Here is a 24400-nt window from a genome sequence, read left to right as displayed (position 1 = left end):
CATATTATCCTTGGCCTAGTATTCTGTGAACAATTTCCCCAGGTTTTTTCCTTCTTTATATTTAACTGAAACAATGAAGCAAAGTCAGGCCTCAAACACAAACTTGCCTGGCTCTCAGTATCAGAGCCAAGATTTTTTTTTTAATCCAAAGCAGCTTTGTTAACCCAGCACTAACAGGCTTGTTAGGAAGCCAGCAGCGCTTCCTTCAGCCCCTGCCCACCACGGCTGCTGGGCGGCAGGTGCAGCAGGACACCCTGACCAGCTGCAAGCTGGAAGTGGGATTGAGAGGGAATGTAATTCATCATCATTTATGAGCTTTTCAGCTCTAGCTCCCAGAAGTCATGTCATGAAGCGAAAGCTTAGGGACTGAAGTGTCCAGTGGCCATCCGATGCCCAAGGAAGAGCCAAGCATTTATCCATCCACCTCATATGTGCTCATTAGTAATAAAGACAGTGAGGAGAGGACCCGCCATCTGATGCCCAGTGTCCTTGGCACTGGTGTGGCCAGCACCTTGTCAACAATTAGTCTAGTGTCCTATGACGGTAAAGGGTAATGTTCTCACATGTTGATGGAAACTGCAACGAATGGTCCAGAGCTTGAGGCAGAACAAGAGAAGGGAAAGGCAGAGAGGGCAGAGAGGGATCCAAGGAAGGCACTGCCGTCACCACTGCTCTAAGGGGTGTTACTTCCAGCTTATTCTGCAGTTGAAGAGCTTTCTGTCTGGTAGCCTCAGTCGGTGGCATGTGGCTGGGGGTTCACTCTTCTCTCATCACCCTGGGGTGACCTAATCAGCAGAGGAGCCTCCTGGCACTAAATATGCCCCAACCAAACAGAAATGACTCTGGAGTCTGGATGGTGCCACCTATATGCCTTAGCCTGCATCTCCTCTGGTGTGGAGTGCAGAGGGTTCCCCTGTTCCCTACGTGACTGGGGGCACTGCTGTGAGCTCCAAGTGAGCATGCTGCTGGGGCTGATGCAGACACCCAGCCACACTGTGTGGCCCCTGTGCCAACCCCCACTTCTCAAGAATGGGAGGATTGTCCATCCGGGGGGCTCTGTGGCCTATAACCAAAGCACCTGCCTCCAGCGGCCCAGCCGGAGGCCCAATATCAGCGGGCAGGTGACTCACCGCAGCCAGCTTGTCGAAGCGGGCAAAGAGCTCGTTGAGTGTCATGACCAGCTCCTGGGCAGTGCACTGGGACGCCAGGCTGGTAAAGCCCTCGATGTCTGCAAACAGGATGCTGGAGAGAAAGGTAAAGGAGAGAAGCCGGTGAGGAAGGAAAGGTAGGGCCTCTGGAGGCTGACAGCCAGCAGGAGTCATAGAGAGGCCCAGATAGCTGTAGCTAAGGCGCAACAGGGTCTTGCTGGAGAGATGAAGACGCTGGCCACTCCATACAGGAACAGTCTGCTTATCCAGGCATTGGCTCACCTCACCTTTCTGTGCCCTAACTGTGTAGAGGAAGGAGGGAGAAGGGGTTTAAAGCCTCCATGACACAGGGAGGGGGCAAGTAGGACTGGAATTCAGGCCCACTGACTTAGAACTGCTGCTCACATTACTGGTCTGACCTCTGAGTAGTTCCTTCATGGTGAGGGGGCTTCTGGGAAGCAGGTCAGGCCAGAATGGCAACAGCAAAGGTCTCACGGCCCATCCTCACACACAAAGGAGTCTGACCCAAGCCCTGCTTCTTAATAAATGCCTCTGGAAGAGATAAACTCAGAAAGGAGAGAGAAGACACAAGACAGAAGTCCCCCAGCTCCCGCAGCCTCACCCCGGGGTGTTCCACTAAACACACCAGATGGCCCTGCTTCGTAAGTTACGGCTCTTCCTGGAGCTCACGTTCTCTAGATTCTTCCTCTATCTTTCATGACAAACTATCTGAGGGGAGGCCCAATGTGTCAGAGGGCCCATAGAATCTTCTTTAAATGGACACAAAAATAGAACGCTGTTGCTGTGTGCTGTCAGTTGGAACAGACCCATCGCTAACCCTCCAGTGGGTTTTCAGAGGAACACAGGAGGAGACTGCCCATCCTCCTCCCACGGAGCAGCTGGTCGATTTGAACCATGTGCCTTTAGGGATTATAGCACAGCTTCTTACCACTAGGCCACCATAGCTCCCTCAAAAAATAGGGTAAGTCTCCTAAACTGAAGCTCTCCGAGTGGTCAGGCATTGAGCCGGGTGTCTCCAACCCACCATCCGACTGATTCATCCAAATGGCACTGCAGGAGAAGAACAAACCGGCTTCTGCATCTGAGGTGAGGAGCTGGGTCTCCATGCAGCTGGGTGAGGGAGCAGCACAGCTGGGATTTTCTTCCAAAGCCTGAGTTCTGTCTACTTTACCACTTTAGGCTCAAGAACAACAACAACAAAATCATCACTACTTAAACGACTGTAGAATTAAACACAGTTTGTGATTTAATTCTGAAAATGTGTGCCAGACATTGCTCTAAGCAAATACCAAAAGGGTCACCCCTGGTGACCTTCTCATCCTGCAGATGAGAAAAGTGGGGCACAGCAAGGTGGAGCCAGCTGCCCGTGACTACACAGCAACTTGGCTCCAGAGCCCAGCACTTAAACCACAAAAGATGATGATGTCTGTTGGCTCTGTACACCTCATCTGTGAACACAACGGATGTGGTCGGGTATTGTATATGAGAGGCTGTGGCTGCTGCTGCTGGAACGTACTGCTGAGTCAGTTCTGATTCATGGTGATCACGTGTACAGCAAAACAAAACACTGCCCAGTCCTGTGTCATCAGCTTCACAGATGATGGTTGGCTATAGCCTGTTATTGCGGCCACTGTGAGTTTTCCAGCTTCTGTGTATTTTCCAGCCTTGGGGGCTCATCTTCCAGCATTATATTGGACAATCTTTTTTTTTGGAGATCCATAGAGTTATCATAGGCTTATTTTTAAGTGGATTGCCAGGCCTTTCTTCCTTGTCTTAGCCTAAAGTTTCCTATGGAGCCTCTTTGCAATGGGTAACCCTACTAACATATATATTCCAGCAACATGGCTTCTGGCATCATAGGGGAGACACAGGGGACTCTGCGAGTGGCTGTAGGTGGGCTCCTGCTGGCTGCTACAGCCCAGCCACCTCTGGTGAGTACCCCACAAAAAGTGGACACCCTTGACAGCTTCTACCAGCCATTTGAGACCACAGAGAGGAAGTGGAAATGGGCTGGACTACAGGGAAGCTTGTCCCTGGGCTTCAGCTGGGTTGTTCCACCTCCCAAGAAAAGTACAAGGCAGCGGCTCCCAGGCTCCGAGCCCCACGCTGCTTCCCACATCCTGGCTCCTCTGGCCACAATGACCCCAGCCTGGAGCAGCAAAAGCAAGCGCGGGAGGAAGGTCAAGGGGAGTGGAACCGAGAGGGTGAAGCAGAAGGGACAGACGAGGGAGGAGGAGAGGCAAACCCTGTCCTGTTAGCCCCGGGGCTCAGGGCTCAGCAACAGACAAGCTGCTTTAGGGTTGGAGGATGTGAGATGATGAAGAGTGTCCTGGATTCTCACGAAACTTTGCTGTCATATAAAGGTCTGACATGGCAGAAGAAGGCTGTTGGACTGCAGCAGACTGAGTGTCCAGGAGCTGTGAGTGGAACTTAGGACATTATGAGCTGAGGCCTATCTCAGCTCCCTCGTGTAAGCAGAGACCTCCATGCTGCTTCACTTACCCCTCCCTGCCTCTCAGGTGACTGCCCTACTCAACCCAGGAAGAGGGAAAGGTCTCCCCCCTCAACACGTAAAATCTCTAGTTCTGGAAAGTCTTCCTTAATCAGCAGGAAACCCAAACCAAGGGAATTTGGGGTCAAGGTCAGTCACAGGCACATGGGGAAACACATTCAGGAAGGGTCTCCTTGGAGACACAAAGCTGGCAGACACCATGCCCAGGGCAGCTCCCCTTTAAATCTGAGGAGTAGAGAAGTCTGATGTTCTGCTAGGAGCCCCAGAGCAGGATGGAGAAGATCCCCTAACCTGGGAGAGGCACAACACAATAGCAAAGCAATGCACAGTACCAAGCAGAGAGGAGAAGGTGAAATAAGAGAATGGCTTAAACTTAAACATGAGGCCGACTATGGGCCCTGCAGCCTGGCGCACACAGCCCCACATCACTGAGGCCTGATGTACTTTGGCGCAGTGAACCCACTGTTCCAAAGAGCAGGCTCATGCAGGTCTGCAGCTGGCCATGCACCACGAGATGGGCAGACCAGCAATCCGTTTTCCTTGTCCACAGATGACTTCCCCAGGGCTTCTCTCCACTGTAGCTCTTTTTTTTTTCTATATTTTATTAATTTTCATAAACATTTACAGAGATTTTGGGTTTCCATTCATTCATTGTTGCACTATTCTCTCTACCCTCCTCCCAGTTTGTTCTTGTCCAAATGCCACAGTGCTTGTCAAAGCCAGTTCTGATTAATCTTCTTTGTCAGTGTGTCCTTTGCCATTCCCTATCACTCCTCCCTGAGAGAGACTTCACCCTGAGTCATAAGGAAAAGGGGATGGCGTATTCTCTTAGCTACTTCCTGCTGAAAAGGGACGCTGTGGGTTTCAGGGTGAAGATCTTCTCTCACTACTCTAAAGGGCCCCTTTGGCAGTAGGAAACACATAGACTATTATGGAGACTGATTTTGGAATTTAGATGCACTCTTATTGATTGTGCTTGGCCGTACATGTTCATATCCTTGAAGATGTATCATGGGGGTGTTGCAACCTAGGAGACACAAATTTGACTAACAAGTTATAAGTACATGAGTCCAGAAATTATGGAAAAGTAAAAGAAAAGATTCTTTCATTGTTTTACAAACCCTCCCCCAGGTCCCCTCCACCATGTGGCCCTCGCTCTAGTCTCCTGTGATGACAGAAATACCTAGTTACATATATCTTTTAAACAGTTTTCTCCCTCCTCTGTTTCAGTGCAGTATACATTATTGAACCCATCTTACTCAGTCTCTCCCCAACAAGGAGATGAAATCAGTGAAGTGGGGGAATGACAGCCTTTTTAACAAATGGTGTTGGCAAAATTGGAAAAATATCTGCAAAAGACTCAAGCAAGACCCACACCTCACTCCATACACAAAATCCACTGTAGCTCTTATCACATGAGACCAGTGCTTCTTAGGCCCATGTCCCTTTGAATCACTTGGGGAACGTTGATATAAATGGTTTTCCAGGCCCCACCCCCAAAGAGGCTCATTTAGCTGCTCTGGGGTAGGGCCCTGACAAGGATTGCTTGGGTTTGCTTTATTTTAAGCTTCTTGGGTGATTCTAACATGCAGTCAGGGATGAGAACCACTGTACTGCAGTTTAAACGTCACCTTCTCAAAGAGGCTTCCGTAAGCCCTTATTTAAATTTGCAACCCCTCCTATCTGTCTTCACTGTACTTTTCAACATTTAATGTACTATTTATTATTATTGTTATTTATTATGTTCTTGTCTGTCTTCTCAATAGGAGTAGAATGTAAACTCCTTGAGAAAGAAATTACTTATGTTTCACTGCTTTACACCCAGTTCCTACCGCAATGTCTGGCACATAGACTATGGGCTCAATAAATCCTGGATTGACTACATGAATGAATGAATTACAGGCAGGTCATGTCCCTGATCTATCTCCCCTCCTGTGCCTAGCACAACATCCAACACTTAGTAGGTACCTAATACCTACTAAGTAAGAGGTAAAGAGGAGTACTGCTGCTATCCCAAAGGCAGGGAGTTCAAATCCACCAGACTGCTCCTCAAGAAAATAAATGTGCACTCTCCTCCCATCCTATTTTACAGCCTCTGGAAACCTGCTGGAGGGTCAGGTATGAGTCAGTTCCAACTTGATAGCACAAAACAGTAACAAATATGCCTTTTGGGAGCTCTGATGATAGAGAGTTAAGTAGTCAACTATAATCAAAAGGTCGGTGGTTTGAAACCACCTGCTTCATAGGAGACAGAATGGGTCCGTCTGCTTCTGTAAAGACCAAAAGGGGGAAACCAAGCTAATTGCCATCCAAACTGACCTTCCAGAAGGTTTTCAGAGACTGTTCTGCTATCTTCCTCCTGCTAGTGGGTTCGAACCACCATTTTTAGGCTCCACTTTTGTGTTAGCAATGCAGCACCCTATGGACTACGCCACAAGAGCTCTCTGCCCAGGATGTAGTAGGGGTCTAATATGTATTTTAGGAGTTCTGGTGGCACAGAGTGAAGCACTCAGCTACTAATCAAAACTGGGTTGGACGGGCCAGTCTGCTTCTGTAAAGACTACAACCTTGGAAGGGCTATGAGTCCGCTGAGAGCTCCAAGTGACTTGACAGCTACATAATAAGTGGAAGAGCAGAGTTTATGATTTCACAATGGCAGGCAAGGCCAGTAACTCCAAATCCCGAGCTCTTCCTTCTGCTCTGCAGGGCCTCTCAGCCTGACATCCAGCAGATGCTCCTGCGATGTCCACAAATGGTTACCATGACCACGAGCCGCTTCCTGCTCAGGGCTGAGACATGGAACCAGCATGGGGCTGTGAGGAGCCTCCCGGGCCCTTCAGGAATGCCCTTCTCTAGCCTCTCCGAGGTGTCACGCAGCTGCTGGGGCCCGGAGAGGCAGGTAGGTGGCTGTGGCTCCTTCAGGAAGGAGATCCTTCAAGGCAGGGATCTTAACCCGGCATGGCTTGGACAAGGTCTCTGAGGTCCCAGCACTAAATGCCACGAAGCCTCCTCTCTAATTTATGGGAACCTGGCCGCCTCCACATCTCCCCACCCTCCTGTCATGTCTCTGCCAGTTGGAGGGAGGATTCCGCGTAGTGCCTGTCGCCTCAGGAGATTCCTCCACTTTCCAAAGTTTGCTCATGGCAGAGTGTTCTATTGGCCAACTTTCCTGGTCTGCTCCCAGGTAATTCTGAGGGCCATTTCACCACCCAGGACTGGGCCCACACGTGCAGTGCGGTGCTAATTCTTCGATTAGCTCCCACTTGAGAGCTAATCTTGGCAACCGCTGCGGCCCTCACAGAAGCTGGGGCTGGGCCCACTCCGGCTGTGCTCTCCTCCCTAATTGCCTGTCATCTATCAATCATGGTTGCCTGCCTTCCATTCCGGCAGCAAAAGCGGGAGGCACTTCATCCCAATTATGACAACAGACCCTCAGCCTCCCCATGCCGCTTGCTGCACAGCTTCACCGCATGCACTTTTTGGTTAAATGGACTCCTCACTGTTCTTCCCTCTTGCTGCCAACAGGCCATGTAACCCCATGAAGTTGTCAGCGCCGGCCGTGCCCACGAGCAGAGGCCCAGGTGGAGGAACCCCGGCAGAGTCCCCTTCCTGGTTTGTGCATGGCGGCAGTGCTGACACCCTGCTCCTCTGAGCCGCACTTTCCTCCACATTGAGTCAGCCTGTGTGAGGCTCTCACACGGAGGGGACTCACAGTGTCACTGGGATGAAAACCATCTGGCAGGTCAGGCCCAGGCCCAGGACGAGAAGGGGTCTGGGAAGGAAAGGTCATGGCATGGGGGCCAGGAAGGGAGTATGGCCAAGCCTCGTTCTGACTGCCAAGGTGTTGGGCCCCAAGGGAGTTGAAGGGTGGGAGGTGGAAGCCAGGGCCTGGGCGGGCAGAAAGGACCCTGGAGACTCCAGTGTACCATGGGAGGGCAGAGTGGCTGGGCTCTGACTGGGCCAGAGTCTTCAAGACCAAGAGACAGACTCCTGCTGTGTGCCCTCCATCTACCCCAAGTCACATAACCAGGAGAGTCATCCGGGTTCATGCCCCTTGTTAGGTAAAGGAAGAGCAATGAGTCATTCACATCCCTTAGTGAATTAGCACAATCAGGTCATAGTCTTATTAACACCTGGCTGAGAATAGACACCAAAGGACTGGGTGTTTTCCAAGGGGTGGAGAAGAGATTACATAGGGGTGCTTGAACTAGGAGCAGCCAGAGGCAAAGGGGGATAGGCAAGCAAAGGGGTGAGGAACTCGCTCACGGAATGCCTACGAAAGTTCCACCAACATGAAGAAAGTGTTCTGGGGGAGCAAGACTTTCCCACTCTCACACAGACTGAAGGAAGCAGAATCCAGAGAGGTCCTATGACTGGCAGGACTGGTTGGGTATAGAGGTGTTTGGATCAAATTATCTTTTGAAATAAGCTTTGTGTGTCTTTAAGGCCTCCTGCAGAACCCGTCCCCTCCAGCCAATTCCGTCAATCTTTCAGTCCATCCAAATGTCACCCCTAGCATCTGTACAGCACCAACAGACAGTCTGCTCACAGAGCCTTGAAGGATTTAGAGAAATGCTTCCTAAAAAGGCCCACACATGGAGAGGACAGTGTGGTCCTGGCAGTGGTTAGTGGCACTCAGGTGTATCACTGGGCATACTTGTTCTTTCTTTCTATACTTTCCTCAGGTCGTGCTATCAAACAGTTCATTCTAGTTCAACATTTGCTGCATATTTGCACTTCCACCCCAGATATACAGAATCAGAAATCTCCACTCAGATATACTGAATCAGTACCTATATTCAGATATAGTAAATCTAATTCAGCCATACTAAGTAATATCCTACATTTTAACAAGATTCCCAAGTAATTCTTACTGATGTTGTTGAAATGTAGATTTTGATCCTGCATATCCGGAGCAGAAATAAAAATGCTCAGCAGAGGTTGAACCAGAATGAACCAGTTCAAAGCTCTGTATCAAAGTTCTGATTTTCTACCAAAAATAGAAACATGTTTGGAAAAAAATAAAATCTTTTTTAAGGTCCAAATCTAATCATATTTTTCTTTTAGGACATGATTCTAATGGTCCCATCTTTAGGGTGTCTTCTTTGACTTACTCCAGCATAATTCTTCTTGAGTCTAAATTTTTATTATAATTAGGCACACAAACTTACATCTGTATGCAGCTGTTTCAAAGGCATAACCTGATATGCTCAGCCAGGTATTGGCTTGCTCGACCTCTGTCTCCCCCTCTTTCTTCACCCATCATTTAGTCTACTCTTTCTCACTTTCATTCCCATGGAGCTAGAATAGACTCAATGCTGACCCTCCAAGAAGCTTTTTGGGAGGCAGTAAACTGTACAGGAAGAGACTGCCCAGCTTTCTCCCTCGGAGCTGCTGGTGGACTCAAACCACCGGAGAGGCATCTCTTTTGGGTTGCTGGCAGGACAACTCCCTCTGGGGCATACCGTCAGAGTCTAGAGCGTCAAAATAATGAGCCCTTGCTGGATGTACTCCTCAAATGAGCCATATTCCAACACCCCAGGACAAACTCAAGTCTTCTGATTAGAACCAATCCCTGTGGTCCAGCCCTGTTCACATGGCTCCTGGCTCAGCCCTGCCTCTCTGCTCCTATTAGGTGTTCCTTAAGGAGCAATGACAAGGACTGCTGTGTCTACTCCAAGCCATGCCTAGCACACAGTAGGCACTCAGCTAATGTGGAATGAATAAAGCAGTTACATGAAGCCCACTTCTTTCACTAAAATGGGGGTAAGGGTTCAGAAGACTTTAAAATGTCAGATTTGAGACAGGGAGACAGGGTGTTTATCAAGCACGCCTCACGTGGCCCGTGGGCCAGGGAGTGACAGGGTAAACATTCTCCACCCTCCCTCTGCCCACAGGGCGCACAATCTGCCTGTGGGTATCTGAGCACCACACGGCCAGTGTTCCACAGTCATTATAATTCAGAACCACGCTGTGGCTGAGCCAGACGCCAAAGCGACCTGGGGAACGCAGCCAAGTCCTTGAAGGAGACAGGAGAGGAGATAATAACCTTAAAAGGGGGAGGTGTTAAGGAGAAAGGGGGGAGGGAGGAGGTGTGCGAGGAAAGAATGAGGACAGGGCATGTCTCCCCCAACCCGGACACTCCCAAATAGGGGTCAGGCGCCCCTCTGCCCGCCAAGACCTCAGCTCCAGTCCACAGATTCCTGGGTCCCTGAGAAGGAGGCTCTGAACAGAGTCCCCCCAAATGCCACCTTCAGCCCCTGGGGCCAAACAGATGGAGAAATATTCTCCAGCACAAACTCAGCCTCTTCTCCCTTCACATAGAGAGCAGGGTCTGGAAGGATTCTAACCCACTGCTGCCCAGTACTTTCACAGCGAGCCTACAGGGCAGAGAGGAACTGTCCTGTGCTCTGCGTTGCCAAGGTTATAAACAATAACATAACACAATCTTTAGAGGGATCAGGATGCTTCCTTCTCTTCTCCCCCCAGAGCATCTTGTGGATTTGAACCACTGACCTTTCAGTCAGTAGCTGAATTCTTAAATCACTGAGCCACCAGGGCTCCAGAACAATCCTACAATTATGAAAACCCAGGCGGGAGCTTTGGTGGTCTAGTCTATAGGGAGCTGCACTGCTAACCCGAAGGCCTGAGCCTCTGGTGGTTCGAATCCACCAGCTCCACGGGAGAAGGATGGGCAGCCTCCTCCCACCCAATTAAGGTCTCAGAAACCCAGTGAAGGGTCAGCAATGAGGTGCTGCAATGAGCTTGAGTTTTGAGTTTGAGGCTTCTCCAGACAGTACTGTCTTGGTTTCACTTAAACCAGGGTGCTCTTTGGAGGCATGGATGGTGAAACTCTGTCTTGTATACTTTGGGCACGTTGTCAGGAGGGGCCTGGTCCTTAGAGAAGGACAACATGCAGATGGTTTGACCCAGTGACAGTGGCAATGGGCTCAAGTGTATTGGAGAAGATGAGGATGGCACAAGATACATCAGATTTCAGGTCCACTCTTCATAGGGTCATTATGAGTCCTGCTCGACCCGATGGCACTTAACAGCAACGGACAGGCCAAAGTAAGTCAGTGCGGAGCTGACCTTGTGCAGCAGGGGGCCTGTGCCGTTCAGTACCTTGCCCTGCCCTGTTCCCTGGCCTCTTTTTGAACCCTTTGGGGTGCTGAGTTATCTGATGCTGACTTCTGCCCAGCAGATGTGACTCATAGCGTAGCGGATCAACAGCCACCTCCTGAGTGGCTTTGGGCTGGGGACTGTGCAAAGGCTCCATGTTCCAATCTCTCAGCAGCCCTGCGTGGAGCCCCAGGGCCAGGCTGGACTCACTACAGATTTTTCTCCTTTGTGGCTTTTATCACAATTGCAATGAAATACCTAGAAGATAAGATGTTTAGCTATATCCTGCTGGGCTGGAAAGTCCACCTCTGCCTGGGTCACACTCTTCCCAACTTCTCACAAGCAGACACATATAAATTTAGCATTACTAATTCACTAGTCTTTAGGCTTCTCTCTCACCACGAGGCTAATCGGTAGCACCACGTTAGATGGAGAAGAGACTGAAATTGTTAATAATTTCCGCTTGCTTGGCTCCACAATTGCCAACAGCAGTCAGGATATCAAAAGACAAATTGAATTAGGAAAATCTGCTGTCACAGACCTCTCTAAAGTGCTAAAGAGCAATAATGTCAGTCTAGAGACTAAGGTGCACCATCCAGGCCATGGTCTTAGTAATTATTTGCTATGTATCAGAGAGATGGACAAAGACTAAAGATGATAGAAGAAGAATTAATGCCTCTGAGTTGTAGTGCTGGAGAAGACTACTGAATGTACCATGGTTTGCCAAGAGAACAAACAAGTCTGTCTTAGATAGGATGAAATCAAGTTCCTCCTTGGAGGTAAGAATTCTGAAGCTCCATATCACATACTTTGGGCATGTGGCCAGGAGGAATCGGTCCTTGGGGAAGAACATCATGCTTGGAAAGGTGGGAGAGACAGTGCAGGAGAGGAAGACCCCAGATGAGATGGATTAACACAGTAACTGGGGCAATAGGGATAGGGTTGTCGGAGTCAGTGAGACAGGTTCAGGACAGGGCAGGCTTCAGAGCTGTTGTACACAGGGTTGCTATGAGTCGTAGGTGACTCAACGGCACATAACAACAACTACTTCTCTAATAGAAGGGGAGCTTCATGATGTCAGGGTCTGTTCACTCTGAATTTGCAGCTTATCTCCTGATCCCTCCTACTATCTGGTAATCAAGGAGCATAAGCAGCAGCAGCAGCAGAATGAGTAAATGGGCACTGCTGTTCCCATTTTGCAGATGAGGAAACTGAGACCCAGATTAGGTGATTTTCCCTGATTTCCAGTTGCTAAGAGCCATGTTTGTTCAACACAGACACACACCTTTTTCCAATCCCCATTGACAGACCTCTCGGCAGTGTCTGGGTTCTGTCCACACCTGTCCCTTCACTGTGAATCTCACAATGTGATTACCACTGGAGAAAGAGTAATCTGACTGGCCCTTTCCTCCCGCCTCTTTAAGGCATGGCTCTTTAAGGCCATGCTCCCTAAAGTAGCTGCTGCTGGCTGACCCTCATCCCAGGAGCAAGGCCAGCACAGCCCAACTCTGATCTCTGCACTGCCAACAGTGTGAGGGGGACAGGGCAGAGGGATTTCTTGCCCAGCCTTGAGACAGTCAGCTCCATCTGTCACTATACACCAGACAGGAGAGGCATCCAGGGGCCTCTGGGGGTCTTCAGAGGGTCTCTGAGGATTCCCTGGGCTCAAAGCTGTCCAGACCACACAGCCAGCTGGTGGCTCAGCATGAAAGCATCTGACGGGCTCTTCTGCCGTCACTGGCCGGTGCCCTGGGGTCTGTATTCTTCACCTCGTCTGTTCTCCTGGGGTAGGGAGAGTGGGGACAGGGAAGGAGGCCACAGAGAAGGGTGGGCAGGCCAACGTGCAGCGCCAAACTCCTCCCCATTTGCCCGGATTCGTCCTCTTCCTCAGGTCTCAGATTCAGGACCAATCTGTCACACTGGGAAGCTGATTTATTTTTCTTGTGGCCTTGCTCTCCGTGGGGCCAGAGAACAGCATGTCATCACCCTCTGGAAATATTACAACTCCACAGAGAATTGACGAATGTGACTAATCACCCTTCCATTCTGCACGGAAAGAATCCCCAGGCCTCTTTTTGTTGTTGAAATGGGCGTGATAATCATCATAATGACAACAGTAACAACAATAATAGTTCCCAATTACTAAGGACTTGTTAGGTGTCAGACATCCTGGTAAGCACTTTCCCTACATTATCCCATTTGCTCTTTGCAACTCTATTAAATAGGCACTTTCTCTACCCTGTTATGCAGAAGCAGCTGAGGTTCAGAGTGGCTCACTGCCTGTAACTCGAACCAGTCACACCAGGAATAGCAGAGCTGGGAGAACACATAGAGCTTAATCTCAGTGCCCAGGCTTAATAAACACACACTCCTAGTATAGAAAGTGTCAGCGGTTCAAACCCACCAGCCACCCTGCAGGAGAAAGATGGAAAGCTTGTCCTTGTAGATGTAAAACTCGGAAATCTGATGGAATCAACTCCACAGCAGTGAGTTTTGAGTTGACTCTCTCCAAGCCAAAAACATGTTTGGGTTTTGTGTGTGTGTGTGTGTGTGTTTTAAATGTTTATTCTTTCATTAACTCATAATTACTTGTCCTCTGGTTTGTTGAAGAAACAGGTCAGACACAGTATAATGTCTATCAAAGTGGCTGGCCACAAAAACGCCAGCACCACGTTCATCTGATGAAAGTGACTAATTTTGCCATTCCCATTCTCCTTATAGTATTTCAGAACAGCTGGCTTAACCTTCTTGCTCTTATGCTTATTCTTCTTGGAAGGGAATACGACTTCTTTCTTAGCACCACCACGAAGTTTCAATACAATAGTCTTTTCGGATGATGTAGTCGACAAGGTCTGCCCATCTTCTAGCTGCTTTCCAGCAAAGATGAGTCTTTGCCGACCAGGAGGAACTTTCTACTCCTGGATCTGGCCTTTACATTTTGGATGGCACACGAGGGTTCAACCTCAAGGGTGATGGGTCTACCTCATGAGGGTTTTTACTTTTTGCATCTTGACGGTTCTTCCACTGCGGACGGTGGGTCGGAAAACCCAAAACATGTGTGCTCACACGACGCTGTCACCCTCATCTACTTAGTACTCAGCTGCCAATCCCAGCCAAACATTCAACCAAGAAACACAACAGATCAGAACAAGCAATCTGTTTCCATCAAGGGCTGCACCCAGTGGCGATAATGGAGCCCGGAAAGGGGTCTGTGGGATATTTGCATATGATTGTTTCAAGCTGGCCTCTGATGTCCGCCAGCCACTTCTATCCCAAGTGACTTCAGAGTGGAAATTATCTTTGTCCCCATGAACATCACACATCCTGGATTCACTCTCCTTTCATCTCTTTCCTGATTGCTGTCATTGATCCTGAGTGTGTCCTAGGACAGACACCCCTGCACTGTGGTGTCTGATTACTGCTGTGCAATGCTCAGGCCCCTCTGTGATTGGGGTCACTATAACCTTGGGAAAGGAGGTATGAGATGGGGGTTGTTACCGTGAAAGAGGCTCAAGCCAGTCCTCTGATTAAACCCCTTCCTGGATGGCTGGGAGTGTGGTCCAAGAGGCAACTACTGCAGAATTGGAAGGAAATAAGGAAGAAAAAGGGTGTCAGGGCCAGGCACTGGGTCCGGTGCAAAAGTGTCCAGATGTTCCAGATGGGGGCCTGGAGGCCTGGGAGGTGCAGTAAGCAGTCATGTCAGGCCGAGAGCCTGTACCTTAAATTCCAGACTCTGTCGGAACAGTGAAGCATCTAGATTTCTTTTGTAGTCAACTGGCTGTTTCTTTTTTGTAGCTTACTGCTGAAAGCTGTGCCGTGCTAAGAACAGTCGCTACTGCAACTTGTGGCCATGCTCTCTACTGAGACGCCACCAGGACCACGGAGAGGTGATGAGTGGAATGAGAGAAAGATCTAGGGGGAGACTTTAGGGACCACTATGGGCTGGGACGGCTTATCAAGTTACCTCTTCCCACTGGAAGCACAAGCTTCTGGGACTTTTCCCAACAGGTAGGATTGCTTCTTTCCCTATACTAATATGGACAGTTGCAGATGTTAGGGTTATGATCAGAGGGTAAGACCTCTGTGGCTTCTTCGAAGCATGCGTGTGCGCGCGTGCGCGCACGCACGCACACACACACACAATCACACACATGCAGAATCACACAGGCACACACACCCGCTGAAGGCACACCTGTCTTACCCCTTCCTCTCAGGCTCTGCGTGGCTTAAGAGCTTCCTAAAATCGTCTTCTCAGCAAGCCAAGCCAAACCTTGTGCTGTCGAGTCAATTCTGCCTCATGAGCCTCGGGTCAAGACTCCATCAGTTTTCTGAGGCTGTAAATGTCCTGAGAGGAGACCGCCTGTCATCCCCTGTGGCCTCGAACTATGCACCTTACAGCAGCCTGACACAGGACGCTAGGTCACCAGGGCTCCTTCTCCTTCCCATGTTGTTATGTGCCGCTGTGTCAAGCATGACTCATAGAGGCTTTGTGAACAACAGACCCGAGCCCTGCCCTATGCTGTGCCATCCTCATGTCTGACACACCTGAGCCCACTGCTGTACTCACTGTGCTATCTTCTTTCCTTTTGCTGACTCTTCACCTAGCACCCTAAAAACAGAAAACAAAAAAATATCCCACAACTTCCTCCTGGCTGTGTAATCCGTATCGGGGTAGTAATGTGGCAGTGAGCTCCGCTGGCGTAGTCCATAGCGAGTCCTGCCGCTCACCCACGGGTCACACCTCTCTGGCAGTTCAAACTCACCAGCAGATCCTCAGGAGAAGGATGGGCAATCTTCTCCCATTCAACTCAGACCCTCCAAAAACCCACGGGAGGGTCAGGAGCGAGTGGCTTCTGACTCGACAGCAATGAGCTTTTGAGACAGCGGTCTGACAAGCCGCCCAGAGAGCGCAACAGGGAAGTGCCTGGTCACTAACCAAGAGGTTGACATTTATAAACAGGTTTGTCCTGGAGAGGGTGAAGCCAGGCTGCTCCTCGGAGTCAAGGATTCTGAAGCTTCGTCTGACATACTTAGGGCATGTTGCAAGGAGGGACTGACTGGTCCTTGGAGAGGGACATCATATTTGGGAGAGTGGAGGGACGGCGCAGAAGAGGAAGACTCTCGATGAGACGGATCGATTCTGTGAGTGGAGTGGTGGGAATGAGTGTGTTAGAGACAGTGAGGTTGGCACAGGATAGAACGGCGTTTAGGGCTCTTGTACATAGGGTCGCTATGAGTAGCAAGCGACTTAATGGCACATAACAACAACAACAACAATGTGGAAGAAAAGACCTGGCAATCTGCTTCTAGATAGATCATAGCCCAGGACACCCTGTGGGGCCTCCAAGTGGGAGTCCACCCTTTAGCACCTAACAGCAGTAGTCGGGAGGTGGACATTCTGATGACAAACATATTTTTTGGAGAGCAATTCTCCCACTTAACCAATTATGGGCTCTTGGACAAGCAGCTTCATCTCTACCCCTCAGTCTCCTCCCTATAAAATGTTGTGAGGATTAAATGAATAAACCTATGGATGAGTTTCTAGACTACTGCTTGAGTAGAGAAAGCTCTATTTCCAAAAAGCTAACCTCACTGCCATGGGGTCCGATCCGGGCTCACCACGGCCCCAGGGCAGTGCAGAGCTGTCCCCATGGTTTCTGAAGCTGTGTATCTTTACAGAAGCAGATGCCTCACCTCTGTCCTGCAGAAGCAGCTGATACATTCAAATTGCAGGCCTTTGTATTTATTAGCAGCCCCACGCTTAAACCACTACGCTACCAGGGCTCCTTGAGATTTAATTCATTGCCAGTAAGTCAGAATCCTGTCACCTCTGAACTTCCCGCACGTTTTGGAAAGAGATCACCCATCTTTCTCTTGCTGGTGGATTCAATCCTCCAGAGAAGTGACACCTTTAAGTTGGCAGTACAACTCCTTACAGACTCCACCACCAGATCGTTCCACTGAATTCTATAGAATATCAGTTATTAGTTTTTACTCTGCCATCTGATGACAGAGGCATGTGTGGAGAAGAGAAAGAGGGAACCTGATGTCAGTGCTATCTAAGAAGGGTCTGAGTCTACAAGTCCAGCCTTGGACTCGGCCTCTGCTTTGGAGATCAGCTTCTCTGGGCCTGCAGCACCTTCCCTTCAGCTAACCTCCTGAACACGGGTCTGTCAGGCCACACGGCTCAATCCTCATCATCCTGTGTTACTAGAAGGTTCTAGGGGCACACTGAGGACAAACGTGTTGCGTAGGCACAGAAACCCAAAGGGTCTTCTGTCTTCTAAAGGTTTAGTGGAAACTCTGCTTTGGGCAATGAATGGCGGGTATGTTGAATTAATCGTCTTGGTTCCCAGATGCATGGGGAAAAAATTTACCCATTCTCCCAACTCTTACCAACATCAGCTTCATTTTAAATGGACAGATGTGTGTGTGTGTGTACACCTGTAGGTTATAAGGCCATCCTCTTTATATTATTCCCTTTAAACCTCTTGCTGAAAATTCAGCCCAAGTTTCCAAAAGGTTCATTTCTCCCTCCCCTTAGAGGTCTGTGGTCCTAAGGACACGTGCCCAGGAATAAAGCCATTCTCCGGACAGCAAAGACAGTGGCTCCTCATCTGGGCATTCAGGAAGACTGTCGGGCTCTCCAGGAGGCCAGGCTGGACGGAGGCCACTGTGTCGCCTCACGTCCCTGTGGACTCATCAGTTCAAGTTTGCACTCTATCAATCTCCATCTGCCTGCACGTCCCTGCTGTCAGCAACTTCTGTGTAGAGAGGCAGCAAGATGCCGGCCAAGGAGCCTGGGGTCTGGAGCGAGCTGGCGTGGGTGCACATCCAGAATTCTCACCTCCAGCTGGGTGGCCTTGAGCAAGTGTCTCCACCTCTCCAACCCTGATCTGTCAACTGGGAATGCTTGGGATCTCTGTCTAGTAGGAGGCAAGGTGAGAACGTGGGTGCCGTGTCTGGCATGGGCTAGCTTAGAAGGCACGGACGTGGCTGGATGGTGAGGAAAACTATGATGATGATGGTTGTGGTGGTGGGTGGTGGTCACACTTGGGTCCCCAGTCTGTCTATGCTCCCTGTCTCCTTGGTTAGACCAGAAATTCCCCAACAGCTCATACTGTTACTTCTGATTCCCTCCTTTTCATTCTATATTTTCTCTTTACAGCCTCCTCCCACCCCAAAGAAAATAAACCAAACACAGTGATAATTTACTCGACAGCCCCGGAGGGGTGGAGTGCTTTCACAACACACACACCTCAAAGCCATCAGACCACTCTGTTGGGGCTGTGCTCAGTGACACAAAAGGGAGTGGGGGAGCGACACCTCACGGATCTCCTCTGGGGTTCAGTCCTCCCTCCCTGCCCTCACCCCAACGGCCCACCAGGCTTGCCCCTACCTCACATTGTCATGTTTCTGGATGTAAATCTTGTGAAACATCATATCCTCTTGTTTCACGTTGATGTCTGCTTTCATCTCCATGGCAACATGCCGGGGAAGGACAGACAGCAGGAGCCGCTCCTGGGGAGGGAAGCAGGAAGGAGACTTTCATCAGAGCTCCATCCACCTGTCCAGCGGTCCCCCCACCCCTGCGTCCCCACGGGCTCGTTTCTGTCATTAGCAGCCATTGCTTTGGTCTTCAACCCATGGCGATCCTGTGCACATGGAGCAAAGCTGCTTCCCGGCCAAGCATCATTCCCGTGATGCAGACTGTCGTGATCACAGTGTTTTCAGAAACAGCCAGCCAGGCTTTTCTCCCTCGTTCCTCTTACTCTGGATGTCCTGCTAAAACTTGTTCAGCATCGTAGAACTGTGCAAGTCTTTGCCGACAGACCAACGGTGGCTCCCTGAAGCCCCCACGAGGCTGCTCTGTGCTGGAAGCCTCATCTCTAAATGGCTCTCAACTCCATCATTCCTCTCCACACTCTCCCCAGACTGGAAGCCCAAGACAACTTCAGGTTCTGTTTGGATGACCAGGGTAGCCTCCCAACCAATCTCCCTATCTCCAGGCATACAGCTTCTGATCCACTCTCCACGCTGCAAGCAAGTACCTCCCTAAGACACATGCTGGAAGAGTGATTTTCCTCAAACACACACCTGAACACATCGATGCCCTTGCTTTCTTTAAAACCTTGCATGCAGACAGCTGGTTTCATGGAGAGGATGATGCAAAGGGTTAACACATGGCTGCTCATTGAAAGGCCGGGGTTTAAATTCATCCCCACATACCTCTGAAGAAAGGCCTGGCAATCTCCTTTTGGAAAATCAGCCACGATAAACCCTGTGGAGCACAGCTCTGCTCTGACACACGTGGGGTCACCGTGCGCTGGAATAGATTCAACACCTGCTACTGGGATACCTCCTGCAGGTTCCAGAATCTGCCCACATGCCCAGCCAAGTCTCAAGGCTTCCACTATCTGCCTTCCACTCCTCTCTGAGCACCCCTAGGATGAAATCTACACTCCATCCTGCTCTATGTTTTGTTTTGAGGAGCTAGAGATATAGAAGGGAGCTGTGGTGGCCTAGTGGTGAGGAGTTGGCCTCCCAACCTAAAAGCTGCTGGTTCAAATCCACCAGCTGCTCTGGGGGAGAAAGCCAGGACAGTCTCCTCTTGGATGATTTACAGCCTCTGAAAACCCACTGAAAGGTCACCTACGAGTTGGTTCTGACGTAACAGCAGTGAGTTTGAGGGTTTTGTAAATAGTTCTAGAGAAGCATTGACCATTTTCCAATCTTACAGTAACTTCTCTTGCTTTTGCACAACCCAGCTGCTAACGGGAACACACCATCTCTCTGTCTCTCTCTCGCTCTCTCTCACACAGACACACACTCTCACTCTCTCTCCCTCTCCTAACCTCGTGCAGGTTCACGTCCTCTGGGAATCCTTTCTGAAGGAGGATCCTAACGCTGGCTGTCAGCAGCCTGTGCCCACTCCCTGTCTTCTATTACAGAAGCCCTGATCACCCTTTATTTCAATAGCTTGTCTTCTTGTCATGTGCGTGCTAAGAGACCCGCGGGAGGATGGGAGCTGCGTCTTCTTCAGCTCCACAGCCCAGAGTCTCATGCTCAGGAAGCATCCGTCAGGCAGTGAAAGGACGCTGGTGTCTGTGGGTTCATCTGGTCTCCCTGGCCATCAGTAAACAGTGCCATTAAAGGCCAGTTGTATTTATTGAACTCTTAGCAGTTACCGGTGTTTGAAATGTGAATGAAAAGACAATTTTGTGGAAATATAGGACAACTAGGAGAAAGTGGGCTATGCATTGTTCAGATTCATGAGAGGCCTTTCTACATTCATAATAGCTTCCGGGGTAGGGGTCATCAGTAACCTCCTCAGGAGGCTCCTGGGAGCTTCCCCTGGTCCTGAAAGCAGCTCCTTCTGTAGAGGGCAGGGGGAGACCCAGGAGTCTGGGAGACTCCAGCTGGGCAAGAGACAGCCTATCCCCAGGAAGCAAGCCTGTCCTCTTCAGAATCTGGACCACGGACATGGTATGGCAAAATTATTTTCTTCTTACAAATCCCTGTAAATTCTGTGGGATGTCAAGCTAGACCAAGGAAATTGTGAATCACTGTAAAATGCTAAGATTTCCTGGAAAAGTGCTAAGAGCTTGGGAAAATACTCTGTAATGAGAAGAGCTCAAAAATCCACGGCCATCGAGTCTGAACTGACTCACAGCTGACCCTCCACTGGACTTCTGAGGTGGTAAGTTGGAGGAGGTCGTCCATCTTCCTGCTAAGGAGTCACTCACTGGTGGAGTCAAACCATCAGAGGGGCAGGGCCTTTGGGTTGGCAGTCAGCTCCCGAAGGACTAGACCACCAGAGCTCCCTGGCATGAAAAAGGACAGTCCTGACATGGAAGGAGAGGAAGCTTTCTCAGGGGAGATGCTGAAGCCTAGAGCTGAGCTGAGCTGGAGGTTTCTCAGGAACGTGGAGGCTGGGGTTGGGTGGGTGGCATGCCAGATTGGAGGTAAGGTTGGCAAGAAAAGATGTTAGGAGGACCCCCATGACACCTGTTAATCAGAGCTCATGCACACCCTGGACCAGGAGCCCAGTCAGGCCAGAGGAGAAAAAAGGGAAAGCCAGGCCTCTAACTGGCCCGCTTAAAGGAGGAAGCTGGCAGGATGTGGACAGGCCAGCGAGGCTTGCAGAGACATCTCAGAGCTTTGTGTCTTTGCTCGGTGGGGTGCATGTCACCAGCTCACATCATTAACTTGCTGGAGATGCACCCAGAACAGCTGGGGATGCCCTCCTGCTCTAGACCTGGGGCTGCATGCTGGCGAGGAGGGCACAGGGGACCGCTGCCTGTCTTGGTCACTGTCTCCCTGTGCCTGCTCTCAAAGGTGGGCCATCTGCATTTCTAGCTGCATCAGCCGACGTAGCACTTGGTACACAGTTGTTGTGAGCTTCCGCTTAGTCAGTCACCAGCTCATGGTGACCCCTCCATGGGTTTGGACAAGTGTGATCCAAGGGATTCTCACTGACTAATGTTCCAGAAGTTGATCACCAGGCCTTTCTTCCTAGTCTGACTTAGTCAGGAAGTGATGTTGAAACCTCTTCAACACGGCAGCAGATGGCTGGTGGCTATAGCAGACTGACACTGATTGGGAATTGAACTTGCATACATAATATAAACCATAGACAAGCCACTGATTTTCAAGGCTGTAAATCTTCACAGAAACAGGCTGCCACATCTTTTCCCACCTTTGTGGTAGCTGGTGGGTTCACACTGCTGGCTTTCAGTTAGCAGTCAAGTGTTTTAATCACGTTGCCCCAGGGCTCCAGAGGGACACGTTGTTGTTGTGTGCCATTGAGTTGGAACCAATTCATAGGTCTCCCTTCAGTGGGTCTGCAGAGGCATTAAACGGCACAGGAGGAGACTGCTGGTGGATTTGACCTGCCTGACCCACAAGGCCCCCAGAGCTCGCTCGAGTATACACCATAGGGTTCCACTAAGGCTTGTTGACGGTTTGGGAGAATCTGTCATTCCCTAAGAGATACCAGCAATAAAATGAGCAGGCGGACCCTCTGGTGTGGAATAATCTCATCTCTCTCAAGTCATGCTCAACCAGCAAGAGGAGCCCCATCACCTGCTGACCCGCCCACTCTTTTCCTGGGTCCCCACAGACCCCTCTGACTCCTGTCTGGGAGCGCCTCAGCCCCACACTGCCTCACTATTATGACATGCATCTATCCGGTTCACACACACAGGGGAAGGAGACAGAGGTGATGCCCCCAAATGGTGCCACAGGGGAAAGGGGTGGGTCAGAATCCTGCTGCAGTCCTCAGTCACAGCCTACTGAAGGGGTGGGGTGACGGGAAGAGGGGTCCTCTGGACTTCAGGGCTCGCTACAGCCTGAGGGTGGGGCCTTGGGAACCCACTTCTTCCCTGGAGTTCTCTGAAGATGAGGACCCTTCTTTGAACAAATAATTTTATTTTTTTTAAATTTGAAATATGAACATCTACAGAGATTTTGGACTTCCATTCATTCATTGTTGTAAGAATGATTTGTTCATTGTTAAAAGTGCAACAACGAGCAAATCCTTCTTTAACAACTCTGAGAGGAAAAGTTGCTCGGGTCTCCTCCCACCTCCTTGGAGGAAGCTGTAACCCTCCTAGAGAAACAGCCTGGTCTCACACTTTGGCTCTGCGGGGCCCGTAGGGAAAGCTGGGTCATGGGGGACTGGGAACAGCCATCACACACTCGCTGCTGAGCTTATTTGGAAACCACAGGGATACCTGAAGAGCTGTTGAGGCTACAGGCAGGGAATGGAGATGGAGCTCTTTCTCCCCAAATCCTTTAAAAAGGATATCTGCCAGCCAGGATTGCTGGGCTCCCTCCAGGGGAAACACTGCTGGTGGACGGAGCCTGGCCCCACCTGGGCAGCTAGCACAGCGGGGGGGGGCATGCGCCTTGAGGCTGGTCAGGGTCCCCAGGCCCCAGCAGGGTGACAGGGTGGAGGTAAGGATGGAGGCCTGCCTCACCTGCTGCTGGTTCTCGCGCTGTGAGTGGAGCCGCGCCTGGATGCATTCGCGGGTCTCCTGGAAGGCCTGTCTCTGGGAGACCTCCGCGGGGTAGTGAGTGCAGACTCCCACGATGTTGGTGCAGGAGAAAATGAGCACGTTGGAGACCAGCTGCAGAGAAAAAGACAGCATACAGAGCTCAGGCGTGGACCAGGGCCGGTCACTGGAACCCCCAGTCCAACCCTCCTGGGCCCCACGGAGTAACACAGGCACGTGGGTGCCAGCCAATCCATGTCCTGAAGGGCCAACAACTGGAGTCACCAAGCCTGTCTATCTGTCAGGCTTCTGGATGTTCTCAAAGCCTAAGTCTGGGCTGGTCTATGATGGTATGGTCCCTATGAACAATGCATCACTGAATAGTCCTACAAAATAATAAATGCCAAGGACTAAAAACCCATAACCCATCTCCATCAAGTCACTTCTGACTCATCAAAAACTCTTTGCCATGGACTTGGAACCTTCTCCTAACAGACCCTCCAGGGAATTTTCGGAAGCTATAAATCGCTCAGGAGAAGAGTGTTCATCTTTCTCCTGAGACCTTTTAAGACACCGAGGAACTGTCCACCCTACAGAATTTTCTAAGGCTCAAAATCAGGAGAGGGATGCATCAAGAGTGCATTGTCCGACCATATTTATTCCATCTGTAGCTGAGCAGATCATCTGAGGAACTGGCCTACATGACAAAGAACATAGCACCAGGATTAAAGGAAGGCTCATTAACAACCTTTGATATGCAGATGACACAACCTTGTTTGCTGAGATTGAAAAGCACTTTCTGAAGATCAAAGGCTAAATGGATTATACTTAAACATCAAGAAAACAGCAATCTTCCCAAGTGGACCATTTGCGGTTGTGACCATCCCCGCTGTAACTGACCCATCCTTGACTGCCTTTCAGAGGCAGTAAATCATGCAGGAGGGGACGCTGTGATGGCGCTGCATGCCTGCTGGACGCAGCACAGAAGGGTCCGTGAAGATGATGGAATCTTACTTTTTGAAAGTGCTTAGCATAGGACAAAAGGCTATTCTTGTACCAGGGAGGATTTGAATTTATTGTTCCTGTTCTTGTACCAGGGAGGAGATCAGCACTCATGAATCAGGTACTTGCTAGTCACTCATCAAGATACTCAGCACTGTGCTAAATACAGTGGGGAGAAAGAGAAGAATAAGGGAAGGGCACTGAGCATATGTTAACAGCAGTGGGATGATCTGGGAAAGTGTGTGCGGATGCTCGCACAACTTCAAGATTATAATCAGTGTTGCTGAATTGAAAATGCAGACACAGTTGAGATGGCATATGCTTTGTTATGTGGATCTTCAATACAATTTACAAAATGAAGATGAACGAAGGTCCCCGGCTCACAGGGATCAATGTCAACAGCTGGTGTTGTCTCCTTTCCTCCTCAGTTTCATTCTTTCTGCACCAAGCCTCCCTGACAATCCACCGTCCCAGCTGGAGACCATCCTCCAGCTCCCCCTGCCTCCACACCCATGACCAGGAGATGTGTGTGGAAAAATACCACTGTCCTGCGGGTCAGAAGACACAAGGCTGGAATTCTTTTGAAAGGAATATTTACT

The 24400-nt window shown here is 50.0% G+C and overlaps 1 protein-coding gene and 1 pseudogene across 1 annotated transcript in view; both read right to left on the bottom strand.

The window, feature by feature from the left end:
* ADCY5 (adenylate cyclase 5) overlaps window positions 1–24400 on the bottom strand; it is a 227328-nt gene that overhangs the window by 56899 nt on the left and 146029 nt on the right. The window contains exons 2-4 of the mRNA XM_006884227.1: window positions 22785–22934; window positions 18203–18324; window positions 1131–1242 (exon numbers count right to left, since the gene is read on the bottom strand). Of these exons, the coding sequence (XP_006884289.1) occupies window positions 1131–1242; window positions 18203–18324; window positions 22785–22934 (384 nt within the window). The remainder of the gene's footprint in view (window positions 1–1130; window positions 1243–18202; window positions 18325–22784; window positions 22935–24400) is intronic.
* Window positions 13389–16455, bottom strand: LOC102849846 (annotated as a pseudogene).

Source organism: Elephantulus edwardii, unplaced genomic scaffold (assembly GCF_000299155.1).
Source record: "Elephantulus edwardii isolate Elephantulus edwardi_28Jun2011 unplaced genomic scaffold, EleEdw1.0 scaffold00032, whole genome shotgun sequence".
NCBI lineage: Eukaryota > Metazoa > Chordata > Mammalia > Macroscelidea > Macroscelididae > Elephantulus > Elephantulus edwardii.
This window is presented reverse-complemented; position numbering and strand designations above follow the sequence as displayed.